The sequence below is a fragment of the Mesoplodon mirus genome, assembly GCF_964341445.2.
Source record: "Mesoplodon mirus genome assembly, chromosome: 15".
Classification (NCBI taxonomy): domain Eukaryota; kingdom Metazoa; phylum Chordata; class Mammalia; order Artiodactyla; family Ziphiidae; genus Mesoplodon; species Mesoplodon mirus.
The window spans coordinates 26,765,307-26,791,069 of record NC_138991.1 but is presented as its reverse complement, the minus strand read 5'-3'; the positions used below and the strand labels follow the sequence as shown (position 1 = coordinate 26,791,069).

The window sequence follows — 25,763 nt, the reverse complement described above, 5'->3', positions numbered from 1 at the left end:
TCTTAGGGCCCTACCAGGTGCACTTTCATTAACCCTTTTTGTCTCCTGCCTGTCCAGACTCACGGGAAGAGAGAAGCGAGTAGGAGGCTTCGACCTCATGTGGAACGATGGCCCTGTCAGCAGAGAAGACGGGCCTCATGACCTGTCAGGGCTGGGGAACATTGTGACCAACACGCACCTTGGTATGTGGGGCCAGGTGGGGAGTGGGCACCAGGGATGAGTCATGGGAGGTGCCAAGTAGTCTAAGAGGCAGCTTGCCACAGTGGTTAGACTGTTTTAATTTGATCTACAATTTACCAGCTGTGTGACCTTGGGCAAGGGACTTACCTCTCTGTTCCTCATCTGTAAAACAGAGATTAAATAGTTTCTGTCTTAATATATGCCTAGAATACTGCGGGGCACGTAGTGAGAGATATTATTAATCTGTCACGAGGTGGATTTCAAAAGGCTTAAGTGGCACCCAAACAAAAAGCATGATATGTTGTTAAGAGAAATTAAGGACTTCGGGGCTTGACTTTAAATTTGGTTTTTCAAGAGTTAAAAATTTCCCTGACTATAAAAATTATTCATACTCATTGTAGAATATTTGAAAATCACAGAAGAAAATGAAAAAAAAACATCCAGACGTAACCATCTTTAACAATCTGGTGTATTTCCATCCAGTTTTTCAAAAATGCATATATTCATACTTTTTCTTTTACAAAATTGGCATTGGGCTGGAGCTTTGAGTCTAACTTTGCCATGTAGCGTTTTTCATCTCATTCAATAATAAGAGCCTCTCTTTTGGAAACATTCTATGGCCAGGTCCAGGCTAACTATTTTATATACGTTATCTCATTTAATTTTTAGGCAGCTTTTATTATTTTGCAGATGAGGAAATGGCCTTCAGATGTTACATCATTTGCTGATGGTCTTGGTTATAAGTGGTGAGCGGGGACTTGAACCCCAATCTGTCTGATTCCAAAACTTGAATGCTTGGCTGCTAGTGCTTGTCCCTGAGCACAATTAAAACCAAAATTACCATATGGCTGTAAAACATCCCCAAATTTATGAAATCAATTTCATATAATTGAGCATTTGGCATGATTCCAGTTTTTCACTTTTATAAATAATCCTGTGAGAACATCCTCTCACATAAAGCTCAGCTGAAACTCTGGCTGTTTCATTAGGACAGATTCCTAGGAATAGAATTACTGCGTCAAAAGGATGGACTTATTACAGTCAAATTGCTTTCTTAGAAATATTACACAAATTTGCCAGTTCTGAATTTAAAACAACAAAAAACCTTTGCCAACTTCATAGGTAAAAATATTGACTTGTTTTCTGTGCATTCCATTGATTATGGGTGGGGTTTCAGATTTAAAATTTGCATTTCTTCTTTTGTAAGCTGTCCATACTCTATTTTTCAATGGGCTTACATTTTTCTAAATTTGTAAAGGCCTTGGATATTAATATATTGAGGATATTATCCCTCTGTCAAATTTATTGTAAACATTTTCCTGAGTTTGTCATTTTGCTTTTTAAATTTTATTTGTGGCATTTTTTTTTCTCTTTTTTGATGAAGTTTTAAGTATATTTTAGAGTTTGGTATGATTTAGGATTGGGTTTGGCTGCAAACACTAACAAGCCAACTAATAGGTATACAGATAGGAACTGATTTATCTTAAGCCACAGGAAGTCATGGGGTAGGCCGTACACAACAGCTGCACAAGGACCCAGCTCTTTCCTCTTTCTGCTTTGCCACTCTCAGCATGTTGCCTTGATGCTCATGCTTGTTGCCTCATGGCTACAAAACGGCTGCTCCAACTCCAGACACTGTGTCCTTGTCTCAGGCAGGAAGAGAAAGGAAGGCCCAAGGGCCAAAGCCTTTCTTTCAAGCTTTGACTCTTTATTCCAAAAGGGAAGCCCTCCCAGCAACCTCTGCTGACTTCTCACCCACTAGAACTGGGTCACATGGCACCTCAGCCGCAAGGAAGCCTGGGAAGTCAAGTAGTTTGCCTTCAGGAAAGCAAAGGAGAGAAGGTTTGTGAATGGTTTTCCCACAGCAGACGCCCTAGTACCTGCCCATGGTGTTGTTGGAGGATGACTATACAATGCTTTCAAGTTGTGCGATCACCTGGGAATCTTGTTAAAATGCAGTTACGATTCAGTAGGTCTGGAGCAGGAGGCTAAGAGTCTGCAACAAGCTACTGTTCTTTAACAAACCCTCTTAAAACCTCGCAGCTTAAAACAACTATTTTATTTGCTTACGATTCTTCAGGTGTCACCCGGGTCTCTCACAGGGCTGCAGGCACCTAGCAGATTTGCTGAGACGTGATGGTCTAGGATAGCCTCATTCACACGTGTGGTGCTTGAGACTGACTGTCAGCAGCCTCTCTTTCCAGGTGGCCACTCATCCTCCAGCAGCCCTGCCCCAGGTTCTTCACATGGTAGTCTCAGGGTTCCAAGAGGGCAAGAGAAGACGTAGCGGAGCCTTTTGAGGCCTAGGCTCAGAAATCCCACAATGTCATTCCACCACAATCCATTAGCCAAAGCCAGTCCAGCCCAGATTCAGGGAACAAGGAGATAGATTCTTTTTTTTTTTTTTTTTTAACCGGTACGCGGGCCTCTCACTGTTGTGGCCTCTCCCGTTGCGGAGCACAGGCTCCAGACGCGCAGGCTCAGCAGCCATGGCCCACGGGCCCAGCCGCTCTGCAGCATGTGGGATCTTCCCGGACCGGGGCACGAAGCCGTGTCCCCTGCATCGGCAGGCGGACTCTCAACCACTGCGCCACCAGGGAAGCCCGACTCCACTTCTTGATGGGAGGAGCGGCACAGTCACCTTACAGAGAGGTGCATATAGGCCTGGGAGGATCATTGCAGCCGCCTTTGCTAACAATCCACCTCAGATATCAATGCTGCTGGTTCCTGGACCCTGTTTGAGTAGCAAAGATTCAGAATGGTGGTTCTCCACCTTGGCTGAACATCGGAATCATGCGAGAGAATTAAAAAATACTGATGCCTGTTGGAGATAAATATCTTCGGATGTCAGTATTTTTCAAAGCTCCCAGATAAGTCTAAAGCACAGCTTAGGTTGAGAGCCAGTGCTTCAGAAGTCTCCAGTTGAGTGTCTGGGTGGGTGGTTTTGAATACAGGAGGAGCTGGCTGGGGGTGGAAGAGTACTGATGAAATGAGTTAGGGATGTGTTGAGAACTGGTGAAAAGATAAACAGATAACTCAGAGATGAGTCTAGAACTCCAAGAAGAGATTTGCACTGGACACAAAGGTTTGAGAATTATGAATGAGCCAATTGTAGTTAAAGCTAAGGTTCCATGGAACTCACTTTGGAAAACCCTGGGGATGCATTTAGTGGACTCTCGGCTCAGTGAAGCCTTGATGGCTGGTGAGTGCCTAGGAGGCAAGGATAGGGCTCTGGGCTGCTGAGAAGATGGCAGACACCTCCAGGTCAGTAGTTGTCCCCATGGTGATTCAGTCAGTCAGCCACCATTCGTGAGTGCCATCAGTGTGCCTGGCCCAAGATCAAATGACCACGGAGTTCCCTCAAGGATCAGCTCTGAGTGCAAAACGAAGGGAACGCTGTGGACACACTCAGAGAGGGGAGGTCATGTCAGCCTCTCAGCACGGACTGCCTGGGACACATTTTCATGAGTAGGGGCCACCTGTGGGGAAGAGCCATCTCTTAGATGAAAGTGCCTGACACATGGGGTTGGATAAAGGAAGAAAGCTAACATTTAACCAGTTAGGTACCAGGCACTGTGCTAGCTTTAAGTGCATTTTCAGAGCAAAGCCAGAAGGTAAGGCAATGTGGGGTGGTGGTTAAGAGCTGGGCCTCTGGAGCTTGATAGACTGGGTTCAGCCCTCAGTCCTGCTACTTATTGTGTGATTTGGAGCAAACTACTTAACCTCCCCGAGCCTCAGTTTTCTCTTGTACACATTATTCCCCTGAAAGCTCAACCAGTCAGTCCACATTCTGGACCTGAAGCAGCCCCTGGTTTGAGGTAAGCCCCCAGTGAATATTACCTTCTTTTGATGATCCTTACATTCACCCCATAAAGCAGGTATCCTGGTTTACAGATGAGAAAGCGGATGCTCAAAGAGGTAAATGACCTGCCTAAGGGCCATGACAGGCAGGAGGGGAGCCAGGATGCAAACCATAGGCCATCCGTGGTTGCATGGCTCCTGCTGTCCTCTTCCCACAGGTAGTGGGAGCACAGGCCTCTCCACTCCCCCTAAATCCCCCTCTACTTGGGACAGCCCATCCCAGGCAACACTCCATTTCCCTTCCAGGCTGCGTCAATGATCGGAAAAAACAGCTGAGGCAGCTGTTCTGCTCCCTTCAAGGCCAGAAGAAAACTCCCAACTAATCCCCAGCACAGAGGAGAGCGACCCGGGAAGGTGCCACACCAGTCCTCTCCCTGCTCCCAGTTTCCAGCACAGCAGCACCTCAGAGCACTCACCCCCTCCCTCCCCCTCCCTCCGGCCTGGCAGCTGCTTTGCTAGCCTGGCACCCCCACCCCACCCTGGGCATCTCTGCACCAGGAGAGAGCCAATCCCCAGGACTGGATAGACTTTAACCTTGACGAATCTGCTGGCTTGGCGGTCAGGCCCGAAGAGGACAAATGCAGCAAGTTCTGCTACCCCAGAGATCACATCTAATAAAGGATCACAGTCTTGATTCGGGCTCCAGGCTTGGCTCAGGGGATGCTGTCAGCTGCAACCAAATCTTCCTGGCTTTGACCCTTTGATGTCTCTCACGGGGATCAGTGTTGAAAAGATCCTCCAGAAGCAAGGAACTTAAGCTGTGTTTGCAAAGCAAGCAGTTACTAGATTGTGTGTTTACTGGGGGTCTGGGGAAGGACTGAGCCTTATATACATCTTGCCCTCCTTACAATACCCTGACTGCATGTCAGGGAACCCACGGCCAAGGTAAGGATCAGGAAGGCAGAGCTACTTAGAGACAGTCTCTGCAAAGGTGCACTTATCGAAGTCAGATGGGTGACCTAGGTCCCTCTCTGAGCCTTCCTGTTTGAGGTTGGGAGCTGAGCTTTTTAGACCAGAAAGCCTTGGGCTGGGAGGCAGAGATGGCTTGGGGAGTTGGGCACAAGTAAGAATGTCTGCATTTTCCACATTCCTACGCCTCCTCTAGGTTGAAGAGAAGTTGCAGCAAGAGTGGGCTGGTGGCTAATTGCTCCAGGGCGACCTACCAAGGGACCCTAGTCAGCTCCCCCTATCACTCTCCCCACTTCAGGACAGTTCTTTTGGCTGCAAGAATCTGACTGTGGAAGGAAAGGAAGGGGAGGGGTGCAGAGGGCTTTTGAAAGGAAAATACTGGGAAATCTAAGTGAATCAGCCAGCCTTGGGAAGGCCTGAAGCCAGGCCTTCTGAGCCTCCTGCCTCCAGAGTGTGGGGACTTCCCTCATCCCTGGGACTGGGGCAAGCCCAGACAACCCCAGGCATGGATTCCACATCTTTCCAGGAGAAAGAATCTGATTGGCTCTTCTTTGGCCTAGCATCCACCCTCAGCCAGACAGGCAGTGGCAATGTTCAGACAGACCAACTGTGAGCCAGGCAGTCATACTAGACAGCATCAACCAAAGTGAACGCCACAACTCCCCATTTTCAAATATACAACAGCAACATGTCCTTCCCTTGCACCCTGTGCCCCACCATGCAGTTTCTATTCCAAAGGAACCACATAATTGTTTGCACACAAATTATGAGCTTATTAGACACCTGTCCTTACTTCTCACTTTAATGTATCTTGGAGCTTGTTTCAAATCAGTGCTCAGAGCTTCTTCATTCTTGATTACAGCTGTATAGTATTGCACTATTTGGAGTTATCAATTTCTTTAATCTACTGTGGACAGACATTTAGTTTCCAATTAAACCTCCCTACTTCTTAGGGCCATTATGCGGAAAACCCAGCAATTTCTACTAAGAAGACTCAAGAGGATGCAAAATCATAGGTCTGGGCCAAATTTGACTTATGTAAAGTGTTTTGTTGGCCGACACCCAAGTTGTAAAAAATTTTCTGAATTAGCAGTATTTAAAAAACAGAGGATTCAACCTAAAAATCTAAATTTCTAGATTATCTTGAAGAAAACACAGGATGTGGCCATACCAGCTTGATTCCCCATATAACTTGGTTGGAACCAAAGGGAGTGTCCTCTCCATCCTGCCATCTTCTGTTGTTACTGCCTATCTAATCCTGACATCATTTCAAGGAGGAACCACTGCCCCTTCATAGATGGTATCCTAAAGGAGTGGCATGTCCTCAATTAAGGACTGAATGAGGTGAAGACTAGAAGCTGCTATTCATTCATGTAGGTAACATTTATTGAGCCCTCGAGGCACACGAAAGACATCCCTCACGGCACATTCCCACCAGGATCGCAGACCCTGAAGGCACATGGGAACTCCGAGCAGCACTGGCCTGGGTCCTGCTTTCAGAGCCAGTGGAGGCGGATCCTGCACAAGTGCAGCAGGTAAGACGCAGCCCCTCACCCACCTCTGGTGCAGGACTCTGCAAGGCCTTCCTGACTATAGAGCAGCCACAGCAGGTTGATAAGCAGCACCTACTCTGGGCTCCGTCCTGGGGGCAAGCAGGAAGACGGGCCCAAATGGAGGCAGTGCAGGGGGACAGTGTGTCTGCCTATGGCGGACCATGAAGCATCAAGATTCTGTCCTTCATTCAGGACAGGAGCCTCCTCTGAGCCTCCTGCTTTATTCCAATTCCGTTACACACACTGCTTGAAAATGTGTCTCTCTCTTTCTGAGAGGAATGCTGGAATGAAGCTCCCACTCTTCCCCCTGCCCGGGGCCCATTTCAATAGCAGGCCATTGTTGAGAAGTGCCTGTTGCAGTCATTCTCACACCCCCACAAGCACTGCCCCCTCCCACCTCCTGGTGGCTGCCAGAGCCTGTCAATGGGCCTTGTGTCCACCCAGCCCCAGCGGTCAAGTCCGGCAGATACTGGCAGGCTGAGAGTTCCCTCCTGCCATCACAAAATAGCCAAGTACTATAGACAAAGAAGCTTTGTACAAGGGCTATGGCCAGATTCCTCACAACTGTCCCCTTGCAGAGTAGATCCTGTCCTTGCAGGTGTCAAGGCTGGAGAGTTCTAGGTCCTCCATGATCCCAGGGGGGATGCTGGTCTTAGGTCCCCCACTTTGGTTCTTAAATTTCATCCTTTCAAGATGACCTTGAGAGCTTTAAGCTCATCCTCGTTGAGGGGGTTCAGGTTAAAACCCTTCAGCTCCGGCTTGCCTAGGGTGAGAAGACAATTCATCAGCGAGTCGGGGCTCCTGCTGTCCAACCTACTGGCCCTGGAGTCAGGCCTGGGAAAGGGGCTTACACTGCATTCATGCTGCCAAACACTTGGCCTTGAGGACTGACAGAAATGGACCTCAAATTCTGCAATGCACTGAAAAATGCGCATCGACACCTGCTCCTGAGTCACCAAGAACCTGCAGAGTCATGACTGCTGGCTAGAAACCTCCAGATTTGCAACAGACTGTGACCAATCTGGAGTGGTTTGGTTTACCTAGAAATTCAGCTCTAACCTGGACCACCTGACTGAGGCCTTCTGACCCTTAGTCAGAGCTATCCCAGTCCCAACACCATGCCCTGGCATAAATGTGAGATATCCCAGGCCATTCCTGGTGCCTGAAAATAACTTGTGACAGGAATAAGATCCCACAAACTTCCCGTCCATTCCATCTCTGGGCAGCTCGAGACAACCCTGCCCACTGCCCACAGCTTCAGTGCCACTCACCAGCTGCCCGGGTCACTGCCCACCTGGAGGGGCTTCCCACCCCTGCCTTCAAAGTCCGTGTTGATGGTTGTCTCCACTCCTGGTTTCCAGCCCCACCCCCAGCCCCCAGGTCAATACCTTGGGCCTCAAAGAGGCGATTGACCTTCACTTTAAGTTGTTTCCGGAGCTTCTCTATTTCTTTATCCAGATGTTCCTGATCTGAAAGATGAGATGGGCAAACAAGATGAGGTTATACTATAGACAGATCTAAGGATGCCAGTCTCTCCCCAGCCCCCTTGAGAGCAAGGGGTCTCAGCATGTGGGAAAGAAAAGGAGACTTCAGAGACCAGCTGAGGAAGAAACTAAAGGCTAGAGAAGGGACAAGACCTGCCCCGACCCCTGAGTGAGCCCAAAACAGGGCTGAGCACACCAGTCCCCTGACTCACAGTTCACCAAACTGTTTTCATTATGCAAAGTACCCTGGCCAGTGGCTGGGGAAGGCAACACCAGGATTTTAGGTCACCCTCCCACAGTGAAATTATTATGGAAAAATAATTATGGAAAATTCAAATGCAAGGACAAAAAGAAAAACCTAGACCCAGCCTACCCCTAAGATGGATGGAAAATAGTTGGGTGAGGAATTTCACAAACCCACATTCATCAAGGTGAGGGGTTTTCACAAAGGCAGGACTGTGGTAACTGATATGTAAACAGTCAACGTGCAGCCTGATGCTCATGCTTAACCTAATTCACGGCTGTGAAGAGAAGGCTGTCTTACAGGACAGACTGCACCCAAAGGCAGGTGCGCCCTGAGTAGTGCAACTGACTGGTGCCACCCAACCAACTCCCCCAGCTCTGTTTTCATCCACTCGTGAGTGACATTCCTGTCCTCCTCACAGACTTTCATTCTTTCTGATGGATGAAAGCCCTAACCAGCCGAGTCTTCTGGCCTGGGCAGTGGTTCTGGTTCTCACTGTAAATGAGGAACCACAGTCTCACACAAGCTTGTTTAGCCTGTGTCCATCCCTGAGAACCAGAGGTGATGATGTCACAGAACTTCTCTATGTCGGTGACAAGACCACACCTGTGGGCTAAGAGAGCTGAGGATCCTGAACCCAGACAGGCAATGCGCCCTGGAAGCTTAGTCTGAGCGGCCTCCGGCCTCCACCCAAGTGCAATGACGACTCTTAATTTTATAACCATGGTATTAGTGTATGTTTTTCAACAAGACAGCCGGAAGCTTCTCTTCCAAGCTGACCTAGTTTCCTTTGCTAGAATTTCGGTTTCAATAGGGATAGAGATACCCTGTTTTCAGGGACAGAGGCAACCTTGTTGGTCCTCCTGGCCCACATATTTTCAGGGGTACGGAAGAGAAAACATGCATAACTTGCCCTTTTCCCAGCCAAGGACCCATTTGTAGCCTGACCTTTTGCCTTTATGACGCTCCTCCAAAGAGCCTCCAGGAACGTAGTTGTGAGATTTGAGTAACATATGGTGTGTATCCAGGCTGTGGCAGACCCTAGAGGTTCACTCTTCCCAAACGTCCATTTCAACCCACTTGCTACTGCAGGGGATGTGAAAAATAAGAGCTCCTCTGCCAGGCTCCCCGGCAGCTATGTGTGGGCATGTGCCTTAAATCTGGCAAATGAGGTATCAGCAGAAGTCCCTGAGGCGGACGGTCTTATTTTCAAAATAGAAGGCAAGGCCACATATGGAGAAAACCCTCTGCCTTTTCTCCAGCCTGGCACTCAAACATGAGGCCTTCGATGATGACACAATAACCATGAGAACGTGTTAAGGTGACACTGCTGAACAGCTGTGCCAGTCCTGTACTGCCCATCTCTGGACAACTTCTTACATAAGGAAAACAGAACTCTATTTCCTTAACCCTCAATTTGTTGGATTCCTGTTATTTGCAGTCCAACTCATCCCTCACTGATAAGCAAGCACTGCGCCAGGCATGCGTCCTGTTTTATCTCAACTGCACAACAACTGTGCTACACAGAAGTGTCCCCTTTAGAGATGAGGGGATCACTCGGTGGCAGAGCAGGGATTACCATGCACACAGCCGCCTCTCATCAAGCTGCTGCCCAAAGAAAGCCTGACTCTCAGTTCTCGGTTAAGACCAAGGCTGGGGGGTGCGGGGGAACCTGTTCCTGACCCCTGCCCAGGAGGCCTTACCTTTCTCAATCATTTCCTTTGTCTCACGGTGAGGCATCCGGATAAACACGTTCCCAAAGCAAACCATCACGTCTTCTGAAATGGCAAACAGTCATTCCTTCAACAAATAGTTTTATGCCAGGCATTGTTTTAGATGCTGAGAACACAGCAGAACAGGACAAAGTTCCTGCCCCCATAGCTTATGTTATAGTGGAGGAGAGGGAATAAACAAAAAAGTAAAGATAATAAAGATATGATTTGTCAGACCCTGAAGAGTATCGTAGAGAAAACTAAAGCAGGGTGAGAGAGATGGAGAATGCCAAAGTAGGGGAGGAGTTTGTCATTTATACCAGGCAGTCGGGTAAGGCCTCACTGATTATGTGCCATTTGGGCAGAGACCCAAAGAAAGTGAGGGTGTAAGCCCTGCAGACACCTGGGCAAAGAGCAAGCCAGGCAGAGGAACCAGGAACAGCAAAGATCAGTAATGTGCCGGGCGTCAGGAACAGCAAGGAGGCCAGCAAGGGTGGAGCTGATGAGTGAGGGGGAGAGAGAGGAGATGACGTGGGAGAGTTCAAGGAAGTCTGGATTCCATGGGGTCTTGCAGGACTCCGGATTTTACTCTGGTGAGACGAGAAGAAACTGGAAGGTTTTAGGCTTCCCGGTGCACTTTAAACCGTTGGCCCCCAAGGCCCTTCATTATGGCCTGGCCTCTGCCCACCTCTTCAGCCTCATCACACACCCCTCCCCTGCTCCTTACTCTGTCACAACCACTTAGCCTCATCTAAAGAGCCACTATCCCCTTCTCCCAAACCCACTCCACGTCCAATTCCTTCTTCAGCTTTCTCACAATTCTCAAATTGTGAATTTTCAATTCACAATTTTCAAGTGCCGGGGGTTTTTATACCCCCCAGCACTTTCCCAGTGCCATCACTGGTAAGCTGGCAGCTAACGACCTGTTACTGAGGAAGTATCATAGAGAAAACTAAAGCAGAGTAGCTGCTGAAACCCTGAGCCACAGTCTATGTCAGACCTGCAATACCGTCTCCCCCATCTCCACGGGCTGTGCTACATGCCTGTGGCCTCCTGCCCAGTCTCCATCAGGGACAAGTCAAAGGCCTTAGAAAGAAAATGGAACAGGCCTCCTGGGCTGCAGTGAGGAGGTCTAGGCTTACCAGAGAGGCTGAGATCCTTCTGCAGGGCCCTCAGGCCCTCCCGGTTCCGATTCCTTTTGGCATCCAGGTCCACAATCTGAAAAGCACAGGGGCAGGAAGGAGCTCAGCTACTTCTTACCCCAGCCTGTACTCCCAACAGACCAGGGCTATTAAAACCTAACAGAGGGCTTCCCTGGTGGTGCAGTGGTTGAGAGTCCGCCTGCCGATGCAGGGGACACGGGTTCGTGCCCCGGTCTGGGAAGATCCCACATGCTGTGGAGCGGCTAGGCCATGGCCGCTGAGCCTGCCCGTCCAGAGCCTGTGCTCCGCAACGGGAGAGACCACAGCAGTGAGAGGCCCCCGTACCGCCAAAAAAAAAAAAAAACCTAACAGAGACAAGGCATCATTCCTAGGTTAAGTCCAATGTCCTGCCTAAAATGGACTGATGTGTGAAGGTATTTCTTCCCCCACTCAGCTTCCAGCTCCTTAAAAACAATGCTTTGTCCAGGTGTCTTCCCCCAAGAGGAGGTGCTGGGGAAATGTTTAATGACTAAATAGGTAATTTTTTTTAAATTATCCACTGAAGCACTAGTTCTCAAGCTTTAGGGCATTTCAGAATCACTAGGAGAGTGCAAACCACCCCCTGGACAAGCTCCTTCAGTTGATTCTGACCTAGTATCATGAAAACCCCAACAATATTAGATCAGAACAGCAGAGGTGGTGGCACTGAGATGGTGGTAACAGCCCAACAGCTACAAAGGGAGTGAGCAGGCAGTACAGCATACTGCCTGACAGCACTGGCTCTGAAGCCAAATACCCACGTTTGAATCCTGCTGTCCATTATGAGCTATGTGATTTCACCTCTCTGAAAAACGTAGACGGGAACAGGACCCACCACATAGGTTACTGTTTTTTTAAATTTTTTGTTATTTATTTATTTGGAGTATAATTGCTTTATAATGCTGTGTTAGTTTCTGCTGTACGATGAAGTTAATCAGCTATTATGTATACATATACCCCCTCCCTCTTGGACCTCCCTCCCCAATCCCCGATCCCACCCATCTAGGTCATCACAGAGCACCGAGCTGAGCTCCCTGTGCTATACAGCAGGCTCCCACTAGCTATTTCTTTTACACATGGTAGTGTATTTATGTCAAACCTAATCTCCCAATTCATCCCACCCTCCCCTTCACCCCCGTGTCCACACATCCATTCACTACATCTGTGTCTCTATTCCTGCCCTGCAAATAGGTTCATCTGTACCATTTTTCTAGATTCCACATATGTGTTAATATACGATATTTGTTTTTCTCCTTCTGACTTACTTCACCCAGTATGACAGACTCTAGGTCCATCCACATCTCTACAAATGACCCTATTTCATTCCTTTTTATGGCTGAGTAATATTCCATTATACATGTAGATATATATATGGATATATCTCACATCTTCTTTATCCAGTCATCTGTCGATAGACACATTTTGGTTGTTTCCATGTCCTGGCTATTGTAAATAGTGCTGCAATGAACACTGGGGTACATGTGACTTTCTGAATTATGGTTTTCTCAGGGTATATGCCCAGTAGCGGAACTGCTGGGTCATATGGTAGTTCTATTTTTAGTTTTTTTAAGGAATCTCCATACTGTTGTCCATAGTGGCTGTATCAGTTTACATTCCCACCAACAGTGCAAGAGGGTTCCCTTTTCTCCACACCCTCTCCAGCATTTATTTTTTGTGGATTTTTTTAATGATGGCCATTCCAACTGGTGTGAGGTGATACCTCATTGTAGTTTTGATTAGCATTTCCCTAATGATTAGTGATGTTGAGCAGCTTTTCCCATCACGAACTCCCTTAAAACCCTTGGCATTTCCATTAGAACCAGACCCAAACTCCCTGTGCAGGTCTACATGGCCAGGGCCCCACGCTCCTACCACGCCCCCACTCCCGCGCAATCACGAGACCACTCGGGGCTCTTTTCTGTTCCTCCTCTCCACTCAGGGCCTGGACTGCGGCGGGGCAGCCCAGGTCGGTGAGGTGGCCCAAGAACTGCATTTTGAAAAAGGGGTTCAGGTCATCCAAACGCCCAAAGGGGTAATGGATCGGATCCAGAAGGCAGGGCAAGAGGCAGAGAAAAGCTGGCGAGAGAGGAAAGGCCTGGCACAGACAGGCGCTCACTTAATATGTGCTAAATAAAGGAGTGAAGCAAGGTGCCGTGCCACGCATTTGACCCCCGTGATCTCAAACCGCCCAGTCTGTCGTCACAGACCTTGGCCCACAAGCCTAGGTCAACTCACGGCGAGACCGAGCTGGAGGCAGTTCCGGACCACGCGCGTTTCTCTAGGCGCTCGCCGTCAGGCCAAACCCGGGCCCCAGCCCCGCGGACGGGCCTCCTACCTGCCGTTTGTCCGCCAGCACCTCCTCGGCGAGCTCCTCCACCTCCACGAGGTACCGAAGCACCCGCTCCGCCTCGGGCGACAGCATGGTGTTCACCTGCGCCAACTCGGCTCGGCCTCGACCCGCATCCACCTCCGCTCTACCTCCGCTGCAACTCGGTCCGCGCACGCGCCGATCTGACAGGGCTTCCGGCGCGCATGCGCAATTGAAAGAAGAACGGTGGCGCGCAGGCTCCGATGCACGCGCGGCGGGCGGACGCGAGAGGCGGGACCTAGCTTTGGGGGCGGGGCTGAAGCGCCCCCTGCAGGCACAAACCTTTCAACCCCTCCCTTTCATACAGTTCTTGAGCCCCTCCTCGGTGCCAGGCAGTTTTAGGGGCTGAGGGTGCAGCAGTGAACAAAACAAAGTCCCTGCCCTAGTGCAGCTTTATCTAGCGGGAAACAGCGACAATTAATGACAAAACAAATAATTATATACTATGGCAGGCAGTGATAGTGCTTTGGAGAAGTCAAATCATTCTTCCCCTCCCTGCCTGAGGAACACCAAGGAGGCCCATGTAGCAGTGTGACTTATATTAACCTCTGACACCTTCAGGATCCAGTTTATAAAATGAGAGTGAATAAAAACTCCCCCTCATTGTCTTTCCTCAGGGTTGGAAGGAGGCAGGAATCTTTTTAAATTCAGTTTGACCCCCACGTTCGTTGAGCCCCTGTGTTAGGCCCAATTCCAGAATAGCTGACCTAGACCCAAGGAAGGGGCTGGAAAACCATGGGCAGTGAGTGATGAAGTGCCAGCTCAGAAGAAAGTTGTGTAAGTGCTGGAAAGTGAATTGGTGTGGGCTGTAGGATCTGGGAAGACCTCCAAGACGAGGCAGGCAGGTGGAAAGTGGCGGCCCTTCAGAACCAGAGGGTTCCCTAGAGATCTTCAAGCCCAAGACCTCATTGTACAGCTGCAAAAACCAAGGTTGAGAGAGTGGCGAGGACTTTAAAAAGTCAAGAGCAGACCCAGTACTAGAGCTCTGACCTCTTGTTTCCCTGAGTCCAGCTTTTTATTTCTCTCCTTTTGGCCACTGCAACCTTTCACACCCCTTGCCTTACTTGAATTTCACAGCAACCTTTGTGTGGATGGGTTATTACACACTTCACAGTTGCAGACTGAGGCAGGGAAAAGGGCAATGCCCTGTCACACAGCAAGCCAGACCGCAGCTGTCTCTGGACCCTGAAAAAAGGCCCTCCCCTAAATCGTGGCCCCAGAAGTCGCCGTAGCACCCCGTCTTTGCCTGGCCGTTGGCTTCCTTCAACTGCCAGAGGCAGAGCTAGTTTTCCCTGCAGCCACCTGGCATGGGGAGAGAAGGAGATTCATTAAGGATTCCTCATTGAGGGTGAATTTGTCGCCAAACCCAGGATGTTTTGTGTAAACACCTTCTGGTTCAGAAACGCAGACGCAGGCCCTGTGAAGGAAGGGGGAACATTTGCCAAAGGAGAAACAGGCCTCACCAGGCATCTGTGGGGCCTGGACCCCAGGACTGGGTCTCCTCCATCTTGGGGCTCAAAGAGGGCTGGACCAGGCTGACCCCTGACCCCTGACAGTTGGGCCCGGGTGGGGAAGGGTTGAGGAAGTCTCCGAAATTGGCAGCTTCTTGGCTGTGACTGGCCCTCAGAGGGCACCCCTGGCCACTGGCAATGTTGGGGAGGGAGGTCCTATCTAAGACTTTGGGACAGTCAGACCTGGAAGGGCTCCTGTTTCAGAATCACTTATGTTTCAGAACCATCTATTTCACAAATATTTATTGACTGCCCTGGCCCTGTTATAGGGATTCCACCGTGAGCAAAACCAGACATGGTCCTTGCCCTCAGAAAGCTTTCAGTCTGGTGGGAGAGACAGACAATAAACACGTGAACAAGCAACTATATCATATGTCAGGTGGTGGGTGATAAGTGCTATGGAGCACACTGCAGGGCAAGGTGGAGAGGGAATGAACCAGGGGCGACTTGAGATAAGGTGGTCAGGGAGGGCTTCTCTGAAGAGGTGGCATTTGTGCAGAGATGTGGAGGAGGTGAGCGGGTGAGCCACGTGGGCATCTGGGGGATGAGCATTCCAGGCAGAGGGAACAGCAAATACAAAGGCCCTGAGATGAGCCTTCATCTGGCAAGTTGGAAGGACAGCAAAGCCAGTGTAGGTGGAACAGAATGTGGGGGGAAGTGGGGGGCAGAGTAGGAAGTGATGTCAGAAAGGGGAAGGAGGCATGGAGCCTGTAGGCCTATAGATGGGGCTATAAGTGCCCCGCCCACATGGCCAGGCCCTCCTTGGGGGTGGCCTGCAAGTACTGCAGCACAGGCCTGTGGCTTCCTGTTTCTCCCTGCTCACAGATGCAGGTTGAGTGGAGAATGCAGGTGAGTTAACATCCACAGGAGTGGCCCTCAACAAAGAAGAGGAAGGAGCTAGTGGCTGCCTACCCCAGCTTCTTTGCCTCTCTGTGGGAGACCCACGAGGAGGCTGTTACAATCATCCAGGCAGGAGAGGATAGTTGCTGGACAGAGGGTAGCAATGGAGATAGTGAACACTGATGGGATTCTCCGGGCCTTTGCACACACTCTTCCATCAGCCTGGATTTGTTTTCTCCCAAACTTTGTACCTGTATAACTACTACATGTCCCCCACTTATCAGCTTGGTGTCACCTCCTCCCAAAGGTCAAGAGTCCTCTCGGGGCCCCCACAGCTTCCTGGGCTACTCACACCTCTGTACTTACCACACCATCTTTTTCTCTAATCATCTCCCTCTCCAGTTGAGAGTTCCTCAGGGCAGGGACCTTGTCTGTCATTTTTGCTGCTGTGTCTCCAGGACCTAGGATGGTGCCTGGCATACAGTCGGTGCTCAGCCATGGGCTCAACATGAAGCAGAACTTTCTAAAACCCAAAGTATCCAAAAGTGAACAGATCTAACCCAAGGGTAGCTAGCTCCCCATCCCATGAGGTGTATAAGGCTGGACTGCCACGTTATCGGGACATTGCAGAGCATGGAACCCTCTGCAACTCAGGTGGAAGTGGACCCCCGGTCTCTCCTAACCAGAAAATTCTACCTAGTCACACTAGGGTATGCCCCATCTTTAGCCACCCACTGCCCCAGGCCAAAAGGGCTGTAACTACTGGGGCTTTGGTGTTTGGGGACTGGAGGTGATAAGACCGATGCTGCACTCCTTCCCCTTGGACCTCCTTTGACTGTTTCTGTGCGCCCCACCCTTGGGTAAGTGTTCAGTGACCAGCACCCACTTCTCTCCTTTGGGAGGACTGCTCTCAGGCTGCTGGAGCCTTCTGGGGGGACCCACCCTTCCTCCAAGCTGTAGCTCATCATTTCAGGGTTAGGAAAGCCCACCTTCTTTGCGTAGGATGCTGGCAGGGGTGTGGGTGGATAACTCTGAGGTGTAACTTATACTCCAGAGTTCCCCCATGGAGTCAGGCTGAAGCAGCCACCCACACGACATCCGCAAGTGCTACTTGGCTTCCTCTCCTTCCCTGTCCTGCCTCCCCCACTCCCTTATGGTCAGAATCCTCCAACGCTCCCATCTCACTCAGTAAAAGCCAAACTCCTCAGCGAGGCCTGCAAGGCCCTACATGACCTGCGCTACCTCTCTGAGCATCTCCCACTTCTCTCCCCCCAGCACCTTGCTGCTCCTCAAACCAGCCAGGCGCAGTTCCACCTCAGGGCCTTTGCACTGGCTGCTCCCTCCGCCTGTACTTTCCCTTAGTGTCCTCTTGTCTCCCTCCCTCAGCTCCTAAAAGTCTTTGCTTAAATTTCACCTTCTCAGTGAGGCCTACCCTGACCATTCTATTTAAAAATAAAACACCCACCCCCCCAGTACTCCTGATCAACTTCCTCTGCTCTACATTTTTCTACAGCTTTTGTTACTTTCCAGCATGCTATTTAATCTACTTATATTTATTGTTAATCTCCCTCTGTTCGAAAGGAAGTTCCATGAGGGCAGGAATCTTTGTCTCATTTGTTTCTGATGTATCATCAATACCTAGAACATTACCTGGCCCACAGTAGGTGCTCAATAAACATTTTTGAATGAATGAATGAGGAAAGGAGCCAGAATTCTAACCAAGGCAGACCTCTCTGAGGCCAGGCTCTTAACTCCTATGCTGGAGGTGGAGGTGGGAGTGGCAGGTCATGCCAGGCCTTGTTGTTAAGGTAAGGAGATTGGATTTTGTTCCCAGATCAATACGAAGCTACTGGAGGGTCTTGAGCAAGTATGGGACGTGAGTGGATTTTACCTTGTGAAACTGTCTCTGGCTGTTGGGATAGGATGGGCTAAAAAGGGCAAGTACAGTGCGGTCCTGTGTGTGTGTGTGCGTGTGCGTGTGTGTGTGTGTGTGTGTGTGTGTGTGTGTTGGGGGTGGAAGGGTGATGATGGGGGCTTGGAGAGGTGACAGGGCTGTGACTGCACTGGAGTTGGGAGTAGCAGGAAGCTGGCTCCATATCCCAATTTTCCAGGCACCCTGGGTGGCTGCCCCACGGGCTCTGGCCTGCGAGTGGTCCAGGCCAGGCCTCCCAGCTGCTGACAACCCTTGTCCCACAGATGGGCTGTTTGCTCTCCTGGGTGGTCCCCAGCTCCTCCCTCTGCTTCCTTTGTGCCTTGTGGGCTTGGCAGGTGGAGGGGAGGCTTCCACTCCCTCTCCTCCCCTGACCCAGAGAATAATCCTTTATATTCATGTGATTCTCCTCATGCCCTCACTTCATCCTCCCACGTCCCCAGGGAACGAAGAAATCTGATTCCCATTGGGCAGATGAGGACACTGAGGCCCAAAAAGGGCATGGGATCCTCCCAAGGTCATGAAGCCAGATGGGGATGCCAGGTGGGGACCTGTGTCCTAACACCCTGCACCTCGATTTCATCAGGCAACAGATGGTCCCAAGGCTTGACTTGAAAAATCTTAAAAGTGACCTCAAAGATAATATAAGCCCAGAACATTCCCGGCCTCCCTGAGCTGGTCTTTACTACTACCTTTAATACTAAATCCATTCATGTAAAATTCCATGAATAGATTCTTCTTATTGAAAATGAAAACATTACAGAGAAGACTAAGGCTCCGTTTTGACACCCCTCCCCCACCTCAGTTCTCTCCACAGTCCCAGTTTGGGTGTGTGATGATGTTCATTTAAAGATGTAGTTGGGAACCCAGAGAACATATGCAAGACTATTATGTGCGTGGCAGGGTAGGAAGGTGGGATGGAAGGCATTGCACACAAATGATCACTCTGCAGCCTGTTTGCTCTTAGACATCTTTGATGGGTATATTTAGATCTCTCTCCTATTCCCTGACTGCTGCAGAATATTCTATAGTCTATAAGCACCAGAGTTCATTTGTTTATCTAGTTTCCTAAATTAAGTTTTACATTTATTTTTCATGCAGTAAAGTACAGGTGGTTGAATTAATCACCTTTCAGCTCTTAGCACATAATCATGAGTTAGTCTTCAAAGACCCTCTCTTGTTTATATTATTTTCTCCTTTTCCCCCCACCCCCACTCAATTCTGAGCTCACCAAAACCCTCTCTACTGTGTTTGATATATGTCCTCAAATATTTGTGATTTCTTGAAAAATGCATAGTAGTTGTGTTATGTATTTATGTATTTTAAAAATTCTTATTGGGCTTCCCTGGTGGCGCAGTGGTTGAGAGTCTGCTGCCGATGCAGGGGACACGGGTTCGTGCCCCGGGCCAGGAAGATCCCACATGCCGCGGAGCGGCTGGGCCCGTGAACCATGGCCGCTGAGCCTGCATGTCCGGCGCCTGTGCTCCGCAGTGGGAGAGGCCACAACAGTGAGAGGCCCGCGTACCGCAAAAAAAAAAAAAAAAAAAAAAAAAAATTCTTATTAAGGTATAACACACACAGGAGTGCACAAGTCTTAAGTATACTATAGTTTATGAACGTTCAAAAACTGAACACACCCAAGTACCCAGCACACAGATCAAGCAACAGAACATCAGCAGCCCCCTCCCCAGAAGACCCCTCCAAGCCCTCCCGTCCACCACCTCAATGTAACCACCGCTCTGACTTCCAACACCATACATCGGTTTTGCTTGGTTTTGAACTTTATACAAATGGAGTCACACGGAGTGTGCTCTTTTATGTCTGACTTCTTTCGCTCCACATTTTGTTCATGGATCTATCTCTATCGTTGGCTGTGGCTGTAGATCACTTACTCCCCATGCTGAAGCATACTCCATCAGAGGTCTACACAGCAGTTAAGCCATTCTGCCGCCGGTGGAACTGTGGTGGTTTCCAGCCTGGGGCTGTTACAAAGAGCGCGGATATGAACACTCGTGTGTACGTCTTTGGGTACACACACATATGTATCATTTCTGTGGCGTGAATACCGAGGAGTGGGATTGCTGGGTATGATTAGTTTTAGTAGATAGTAGATACGGATAATCCACATAATATTATTGTGCTGTAAGTTGCGTTAATGTCCCACTTGTTTTGTTTTTTCTCATCTCGATGTTCCTCGGATCTATCCACATCCTCCGTGTACCTCTAGTTCCTTGCTCCTGGAAGCTCCAGAGAACCCGTAACTGCTTCCACCACATTTCATACGTCCTCCTCCTTGCTTGTGGGTGCTTGAGTTCCCTTTTTCTCCGCATTGACACACACAGTACCACAACGAACACCCTCGTGTGCTGTTGCCTTGAGGAAGGGCATGCACACACTTGTTTTCCCTGAACAATGCCACATTGCCCTCCAGAACGGCTGTACTCATTTATGCCCTACCAGCGATGCACATCCTCCCAAACATTAGGTATCATCCACCTTTCTGCAGCTTGCCAGTGTGGTGGTTGTGAGTATCATGTTTACTGACCCATTCTTTTGTGGATGGACACTTAAGTTGTTTTCCATCTGTGGGGATTATAAGAAGTGCTGCAGTGATCCTTCAGGGACTCATCTCCTGTTACTTGTCTGTGAGTTCTTCTCCACCTCCTCTTCCTCTACTCGCCTTGAACCCTAGTTCCCAAACACTCCCTGACTTGCCCACCTCTCTGCCTTTGCTTGGGCTGTGCCCTCTGCCTGGAGTACCCTTTGCTTTCCTTCTCCACTTGTTGAGGCTTACTCTTCTCTTGAGGCCCCTCCTCCTAGAAGACCCCATCCCATCCCCGACCTGATCCCCCGGGAGGGTGGCTCTCCCTCAGGTCTTCCAGAAGGACTGTCATCCTCCTTTTCTTCTGGCATCGATCACTTTCTTGTTTTGGACTAAACCTATGTTTGCCATGGTTTTGGCTTTCTCACTGACATGGGAGCCCACTGAGGCTAGGGGCTCTGTGGGCTTCCTCTCGAGTACCCAGGACCCTCAGATGATGTCCCCGGAGAGGTCTGCTGAATGAATGAATGAAGCCGTGACATAATCATGCCTTGGAGGGAATTAAGAGTCCGATCTCTCTCTCTCTTCTTCTTTACCAACCAAAACATTACGGAAGTTGCTCTTTCCACTGGAAAGAGGGGAACATGGAGTCCAGACTTCCACAGTCTTGGGTGGGGATGCGTGGCTCAACCTCTCTGTAAAATGGGTGTTGGCACTCACTTATTCGCTCAAGGCCATGGTTATTGAGTGCCTACACTGTGCCAGGCTCTGCAGATTCAATGGTAAACAGGACAGGCCTAGTCCTGAGCCTCACGGGCTTTTGGTCACAGGGATAAGATTGACATTCATGCAGGCACAATTCCTATTGTGATAAGGCTCAAAGGAAAAGCCCAGAGTCCAATGAGATTGTATAGAGGGGTGTCCCAACATAAATCAGGGACTACAGGTAGAGGAAGCTTTCTTAAGAAAGTGACATTTGATCTGAGACCTACGGATGAGTAGAAATAAACTAAGCAAATGGAGAGGTTATGGGTGGGTATGGGGTAAAGAAATTGTTTCAGGCAGGGGAAACAGCAAGTGCAAAGGCACTGTGGCAGGAGGGAACCTGGAGGAGGCAGTGTAGCTGGATCCCAAAGAGAAGGGGAGAAAGAGGTAGGGGATGAGCTGAATGGACAGGCAGGAGCTAGGTCATAATGCAGGGCCTAGTGGGCAAAGTGAAGTTGGAAAGTGGACTCATTCACTTACTAAATAATTATTGGACACCTTCCATTAGCCAGGGCTGTGCTATAGCACTGAACAAGACAGACAAGGTCCTTGTTGCCACAGAGCTCGCAGTCTGGGGGCAGATGATAACATCAAGCAGAGGAGGAATGCAAACCTTCACAGAGGCCCTACTATGTGCCAAGAACTAGGCGGAGGACTTCCCATGCACTATCTCATTTGATCCTTACCACCACTCTATGAAGTAGGATACTCATTATATTGACGAGGAAGCAGGCTTAGCAAGGTTGAACAATTTATTCATCTATTATACAAGGAGTCTTGAGGACTTATTGCAGTCCATTTAAAAAGGCCTATTATGGGCTTCCCTGGTGGCGCAGTGGTTGGGGGTCCGCCTGCCGATGCGGGGGGGCACGGGTTTGTGCCCCGGGCTGGGAGGGTCCCACGTGCCGCGGAGCGGCTGGGCCCGTGAGCCATGGCCACTGGGCTTGCATGTCTGGAGCCTGTGCTCCACGACGGGAGAGGTTTCTGCAGTGAAAGGCCCACGTACCGCAAAAAAAATAATAATAAAAATAATAAAAATAAAAAGGCCTATTATGAGCACTTTTACTCAATGCTGATATGTGTGGGATAAATTGGTATAGTCCCTATAGGGGGCATCTATCAAAATTATAAACACACCTACCATTGAATTACCAAGTCCATTTATTATACAGGTATCCAAAATGGTGTGTCCACAAAGTCATTCACTGAAGTATTGCTACAGGCTGGTGACAACCTAATTGCCCACCACCTAGGGGATTGGTGAAGTAGATTATGGTACATCGATGCAATGGAACACTGGGATGCCACAAAAAAGAACAGGAGTGCTCTCTATGCACTGATATAAATCAACCTCCAAAAATGCTGTTATGCGAAAAAAAGCAAAACACAGAACTGTGTATAATTAAGCTATGATTTGTTTCAGAATGGTGGAGGACAGTATAAAGATAAGCAGTGGGGGGCAGGGGAGAAATAAAGAAGGAAAGGAAGGAAGGGAGGAAGGGAGGTAGGGAGGGAGGAAGGGAGGAAGAAAGGGGAAACTTGTGTACCTAAGGGAAGGAGAACCTTGGAGAACAAGATAGGAAAGACATATGTGTTGCCTTTGTACCTTTGAATTTTGAATACTGTGAATGTATTAACTCTTCAATAAATAAACACAATTACGTTTGCTTAAAGGACTTTCAGATTCCATGGAGGAGAAAGTGACGTTGGAATAGAGAAGACATCCCAGGATTGTTGAATTGAAGGTGTCTCTGTGATTCACTTGTTTTACAAATGAGGAAACTGAGGCCCAGAGAGGCGACGTGACTTGCTTAAGGTCACCTAAGCAGGTAATGGCAGAATCAGGACTGGCTGTCACCTGAATTGTAGACTGTGCCCTTTCATGTCACAGCTGGTTCAGGATCACTAAGCATCTATGTGCCAAAATCTGCTAAGTGCTGAGGACACAGTGGTGAACAATGTAGGCAAGCCTGCTGCCTCCACAGATCTTGTACTCTAGACAAGAAACAAATACATACGTATTATAACATCATGTAGTGATAAATGCTGTGGATGAAAAATAAGGCAGGTGAGGTGACAAAGTGTAGGGGGAAATGATGAGAAAAACCCCTCTGAAGAGGCAACATTTTAGAGAAGAGAGAGATGGAGCCTTGTGAACACCTGGGGGAGCAGAAGGAACAAAAGCTGGGTGAGAGGGAGAAGGCTGGTGTGTTAAAGGAATAGCAGAGTGTGGCTGGAACAGAATGCACGAGGGAAAGACGGGAGGATGAGAGGTTGGAGAGGAGAGCAGGAGAGAGATTGTAGGCAGGGCTGAGGAGTCAGGCTCAAAGTGAGTAGGAAGTAATCAGAAGGTTCTGAGAAGAATGGGATCTGATCAGATTTCTCTCTTTTTTTTTTTTTTTTTTTTTTTTGCGGTGCGCGGGCCTCTCACTGTTGTGGCCTCTCCCGCTGCGGAGCTGTGGCCTCTCCCGCTGCGGAGCACAGGCTCCGGACGCGCAGGCTCAGCGGCCATGGCTCATGGGCCCAGCCGCTCCGCGGCATGTGGGATCTTCCCAGACCGGGGCACAAACCCGTGTCCCCTGCATTGGCAGGCGGACTCTCAACCACTGCGCCACCAGGGAAGCCCCAGATTTCTCTTTTTAAAAAGTCCCTCTGGCTAATGGTGGAGACTGAACAATAGGAGGGGAAGAAAGGCTGCAGGGCGCCCAGTGAAGAGGCTGATGCAGTCCAGTTGTCCAGGAGAGTAGCGACAAAGCTATGGTCTGGGGCGGGGTGTTGGGGAGCAGAGGTCAGTCTTCCCAACTGCACAACAAGGGGTTTGATGAGATGGTCCCTTAGGGTCTTTCCAGCTCTGGCATTTTGTAATTTGCTTGAATTACCTCAGCACACACCAACTAGGTGCAGCCAAGCCCCTGTTTTTCTTTTCTCACAATCTCTTGGATGCTGAGTCTGGACAGAGCCCAGTGATCTGAGGCTCAGAGTGGAGACTCCTGCCCACCCCCACTTCTGTCCCCACTTCCCAGGGACAGATGGGTGGGCAGCAGGAGACAGCTGTGCCTTGACGCCTGCAGGGCCCCGGGGGAAGGGTTTATCTGAGCGTTCATAACCTCTCTCTGCCTTGCAGGTCTTGAGTTAAAAGCCCCAAATATCACAGCCCCAAGGGGCAAGGGTTGGAGGGTGCCAGGAAAGGGGCAGGACAAGACACTTTTCTGCTCTGTCTGCGGCTGCCCACAGTAGGGCAGAGACCTGGGGTGCTGAGAACTCCAGCCTGGAAGCAGAAGGCCGTTAGAGCCGAGGCTGAAAACTGGTGGCCCTCAGGCCACATCTGACCCACTGACCTATTTATTTGGCCTGAAAAGTATTTGAGAGAAAATGGAGCCAAGGTTTAAAAATCAAGAGATTTTACAATAAAATCTGGATTTCTGGCTTCTCTTGAGTAACTGGAAAATCTGACCATACTGACTGCCTATTCCCTATATGACAACACTCAGCAGTAGCTGAGTAGCAGCTGTCCCCATTATTATTTCAATTTATTAATAGGTAAATACATTCACATGATTCAAAAAATTATAAATAGGCATATAATAGTCTCCCTCCCAACCTGTTTCCCTTCTGCCCAGTGCTCCCCAGTAATCCCATTTCCTTATGTGGACTTCCAAAGTTTCTTTATGCATATGCAAACAAATACAAATATAGATTAGTAGTCCCACTTTTCACCTGTTCTGTCCCTTGCTTTTCCATACGGCTGCCTCTGTATTAGGAGACAGGGTGCTCCATCACCTCCTTTACTGCCACATGCCATTCCGTTGTCAGGAAGTCCATGATTTATTTAGCCCGTCCCCTACTGATGGGCATGTGGGTCGTTCCCAATTTTTCTTGTTATAAACAATGCTGTGTCAATAATTATCTTGTGCACAGTTTGCACAGGACTAAAGAAATAGTATTAGAGACTGGTCCAAGCAGAGGGTGTGGTAGGCACGGATTAAGCTCTTGGCTAATTGAGGAAATGTGATGAAGGCTGTTCCCAAGAGTGATTGCCAACAAAGCCCAGAGGCCATGTCCTTGGGCACTAAGGAAAAGCTCCCAGATTTGCTCCTGCCACTTGCTAGATATACTTCTCTCTGGACCTCAGTGTCCCTGTTTGTAAAATGAAAGAAGAGCTCAGGGAACTAGATGAGATCTCAAAGGACCTACCCACTTCTGACCAGCTGTGGTCCACCTTCTGCCTCCACATCAGCCAGACCCAGCCTCATCTTAGCCCTTGAATGAGCCTGGCTCAGTCCCACTGCAGGGCCTTTGCCCAAGTTATTCTGCCCCCGGCCCCAGGGGAACACCACCCCTGTACTTCCTCATTGGTCTTAGTCTGAATCCCTGATCTCGGATCTCAGGCCACTCAGAACACACTGGTCCAAAGTTGCTCAGAGCAGAGTCCCCTCTACAGCACCAGTGACAAGTGGGTCCCTCCCACCTGACCCACTCAGGCACCCCGTCAGTTCCTTCCTCAGTGTCTCTCCTCCAGTTGACTGAACTAGAGTTCTCGAATGCCAACTCTGCTACTTCCTAACTAATGGTCTCAGGTAAATGACAGCACCTCCCTGAGTCCCAGTTTCCTCACCCCCCCAAAAAAGGCTAGTTTGAGGATAACATGTGGTAATATCAGTAAATTTCTTAGCACAGCTCCTG

General features: G+C 49.3%; 2 protein-coding genes across 2 annotated transcripts in view; one reads left to right on the top strand and one right to left on the bottom strand.

Moving 5' to 3' along the window:
- Positions 1–6,180, top strand: part of TTLL9 (tubulin tyrosine ligase like 9) — a 55,882-nt gene extending 49,702 nt beyond the window's left edge. Inside the window, exons 12-13 of the mRNA XM_082644647.1 lie at positions 58–182; positions 4,288–6,180. Of these exons, the coding sequence (XP_082500773.1) occupies positions 58–182; positions 4,288–4,364 (202 nt within the window). The 3' untranslated portion in view covers positions 4,365–6,180. The remainder of the gene's footprint in view (positions 1–57; positions 183–4,287) is intronic.
- A 134-nt stretch (positions 6,181–6,314) lies between these two features.
- Positions 6,315–13,632, bottom strand: PDRG1 (p53 and DNA damage regulated 1). Its single transcript, XM_082644653.1, has 5 exons — positions 13,460–13,632; positions 11,086–11,161; positions 9,935–10,009; positions 7,892–7,972; positions 6,315–7,266 (listed from the first exon to the last, which is right to left on the bottom strand). The coding sequence occupies exons 1-5, from the start codon at positions 13,544–13,546 to the stop codon at positions 7,184–7,186; spliced, it is 402 nt and encodes a 133-aa protein (XP_082500779.1). The 5' UTR covers positions 13,547–13,632; the 3' UTR covers positions 6,315–7,183.
- Positions 13,633–25,763: the final 12,131 nt, after the last annotated feature.

Bases quoted from the DNA above. Each gene is read 5' to 3' on its own strand.
- PDRG1 (XM_082644653.1), bottom strand. From the start codon at position 13,546: ATGCTGTCGCCCGAGGCGGAGCGGGTGCTTCGGTACCTCGTGGAGGTG. The intron at 11,162-13,459 runs GTAGGAGGCCCG...TGTGCTTTTCAG, and splicing joins TGCTGGCGGACAAACGGCAG to ATTGTGGACCTGGATGCCAA. The intron at 7,973-9,934 runs GTAAGGCCTCCT...CTCATCTTTCAG, and splicing joins AAAGGAAATGATTGAGAAAG to ATCAGGAACATCTGGATAAA.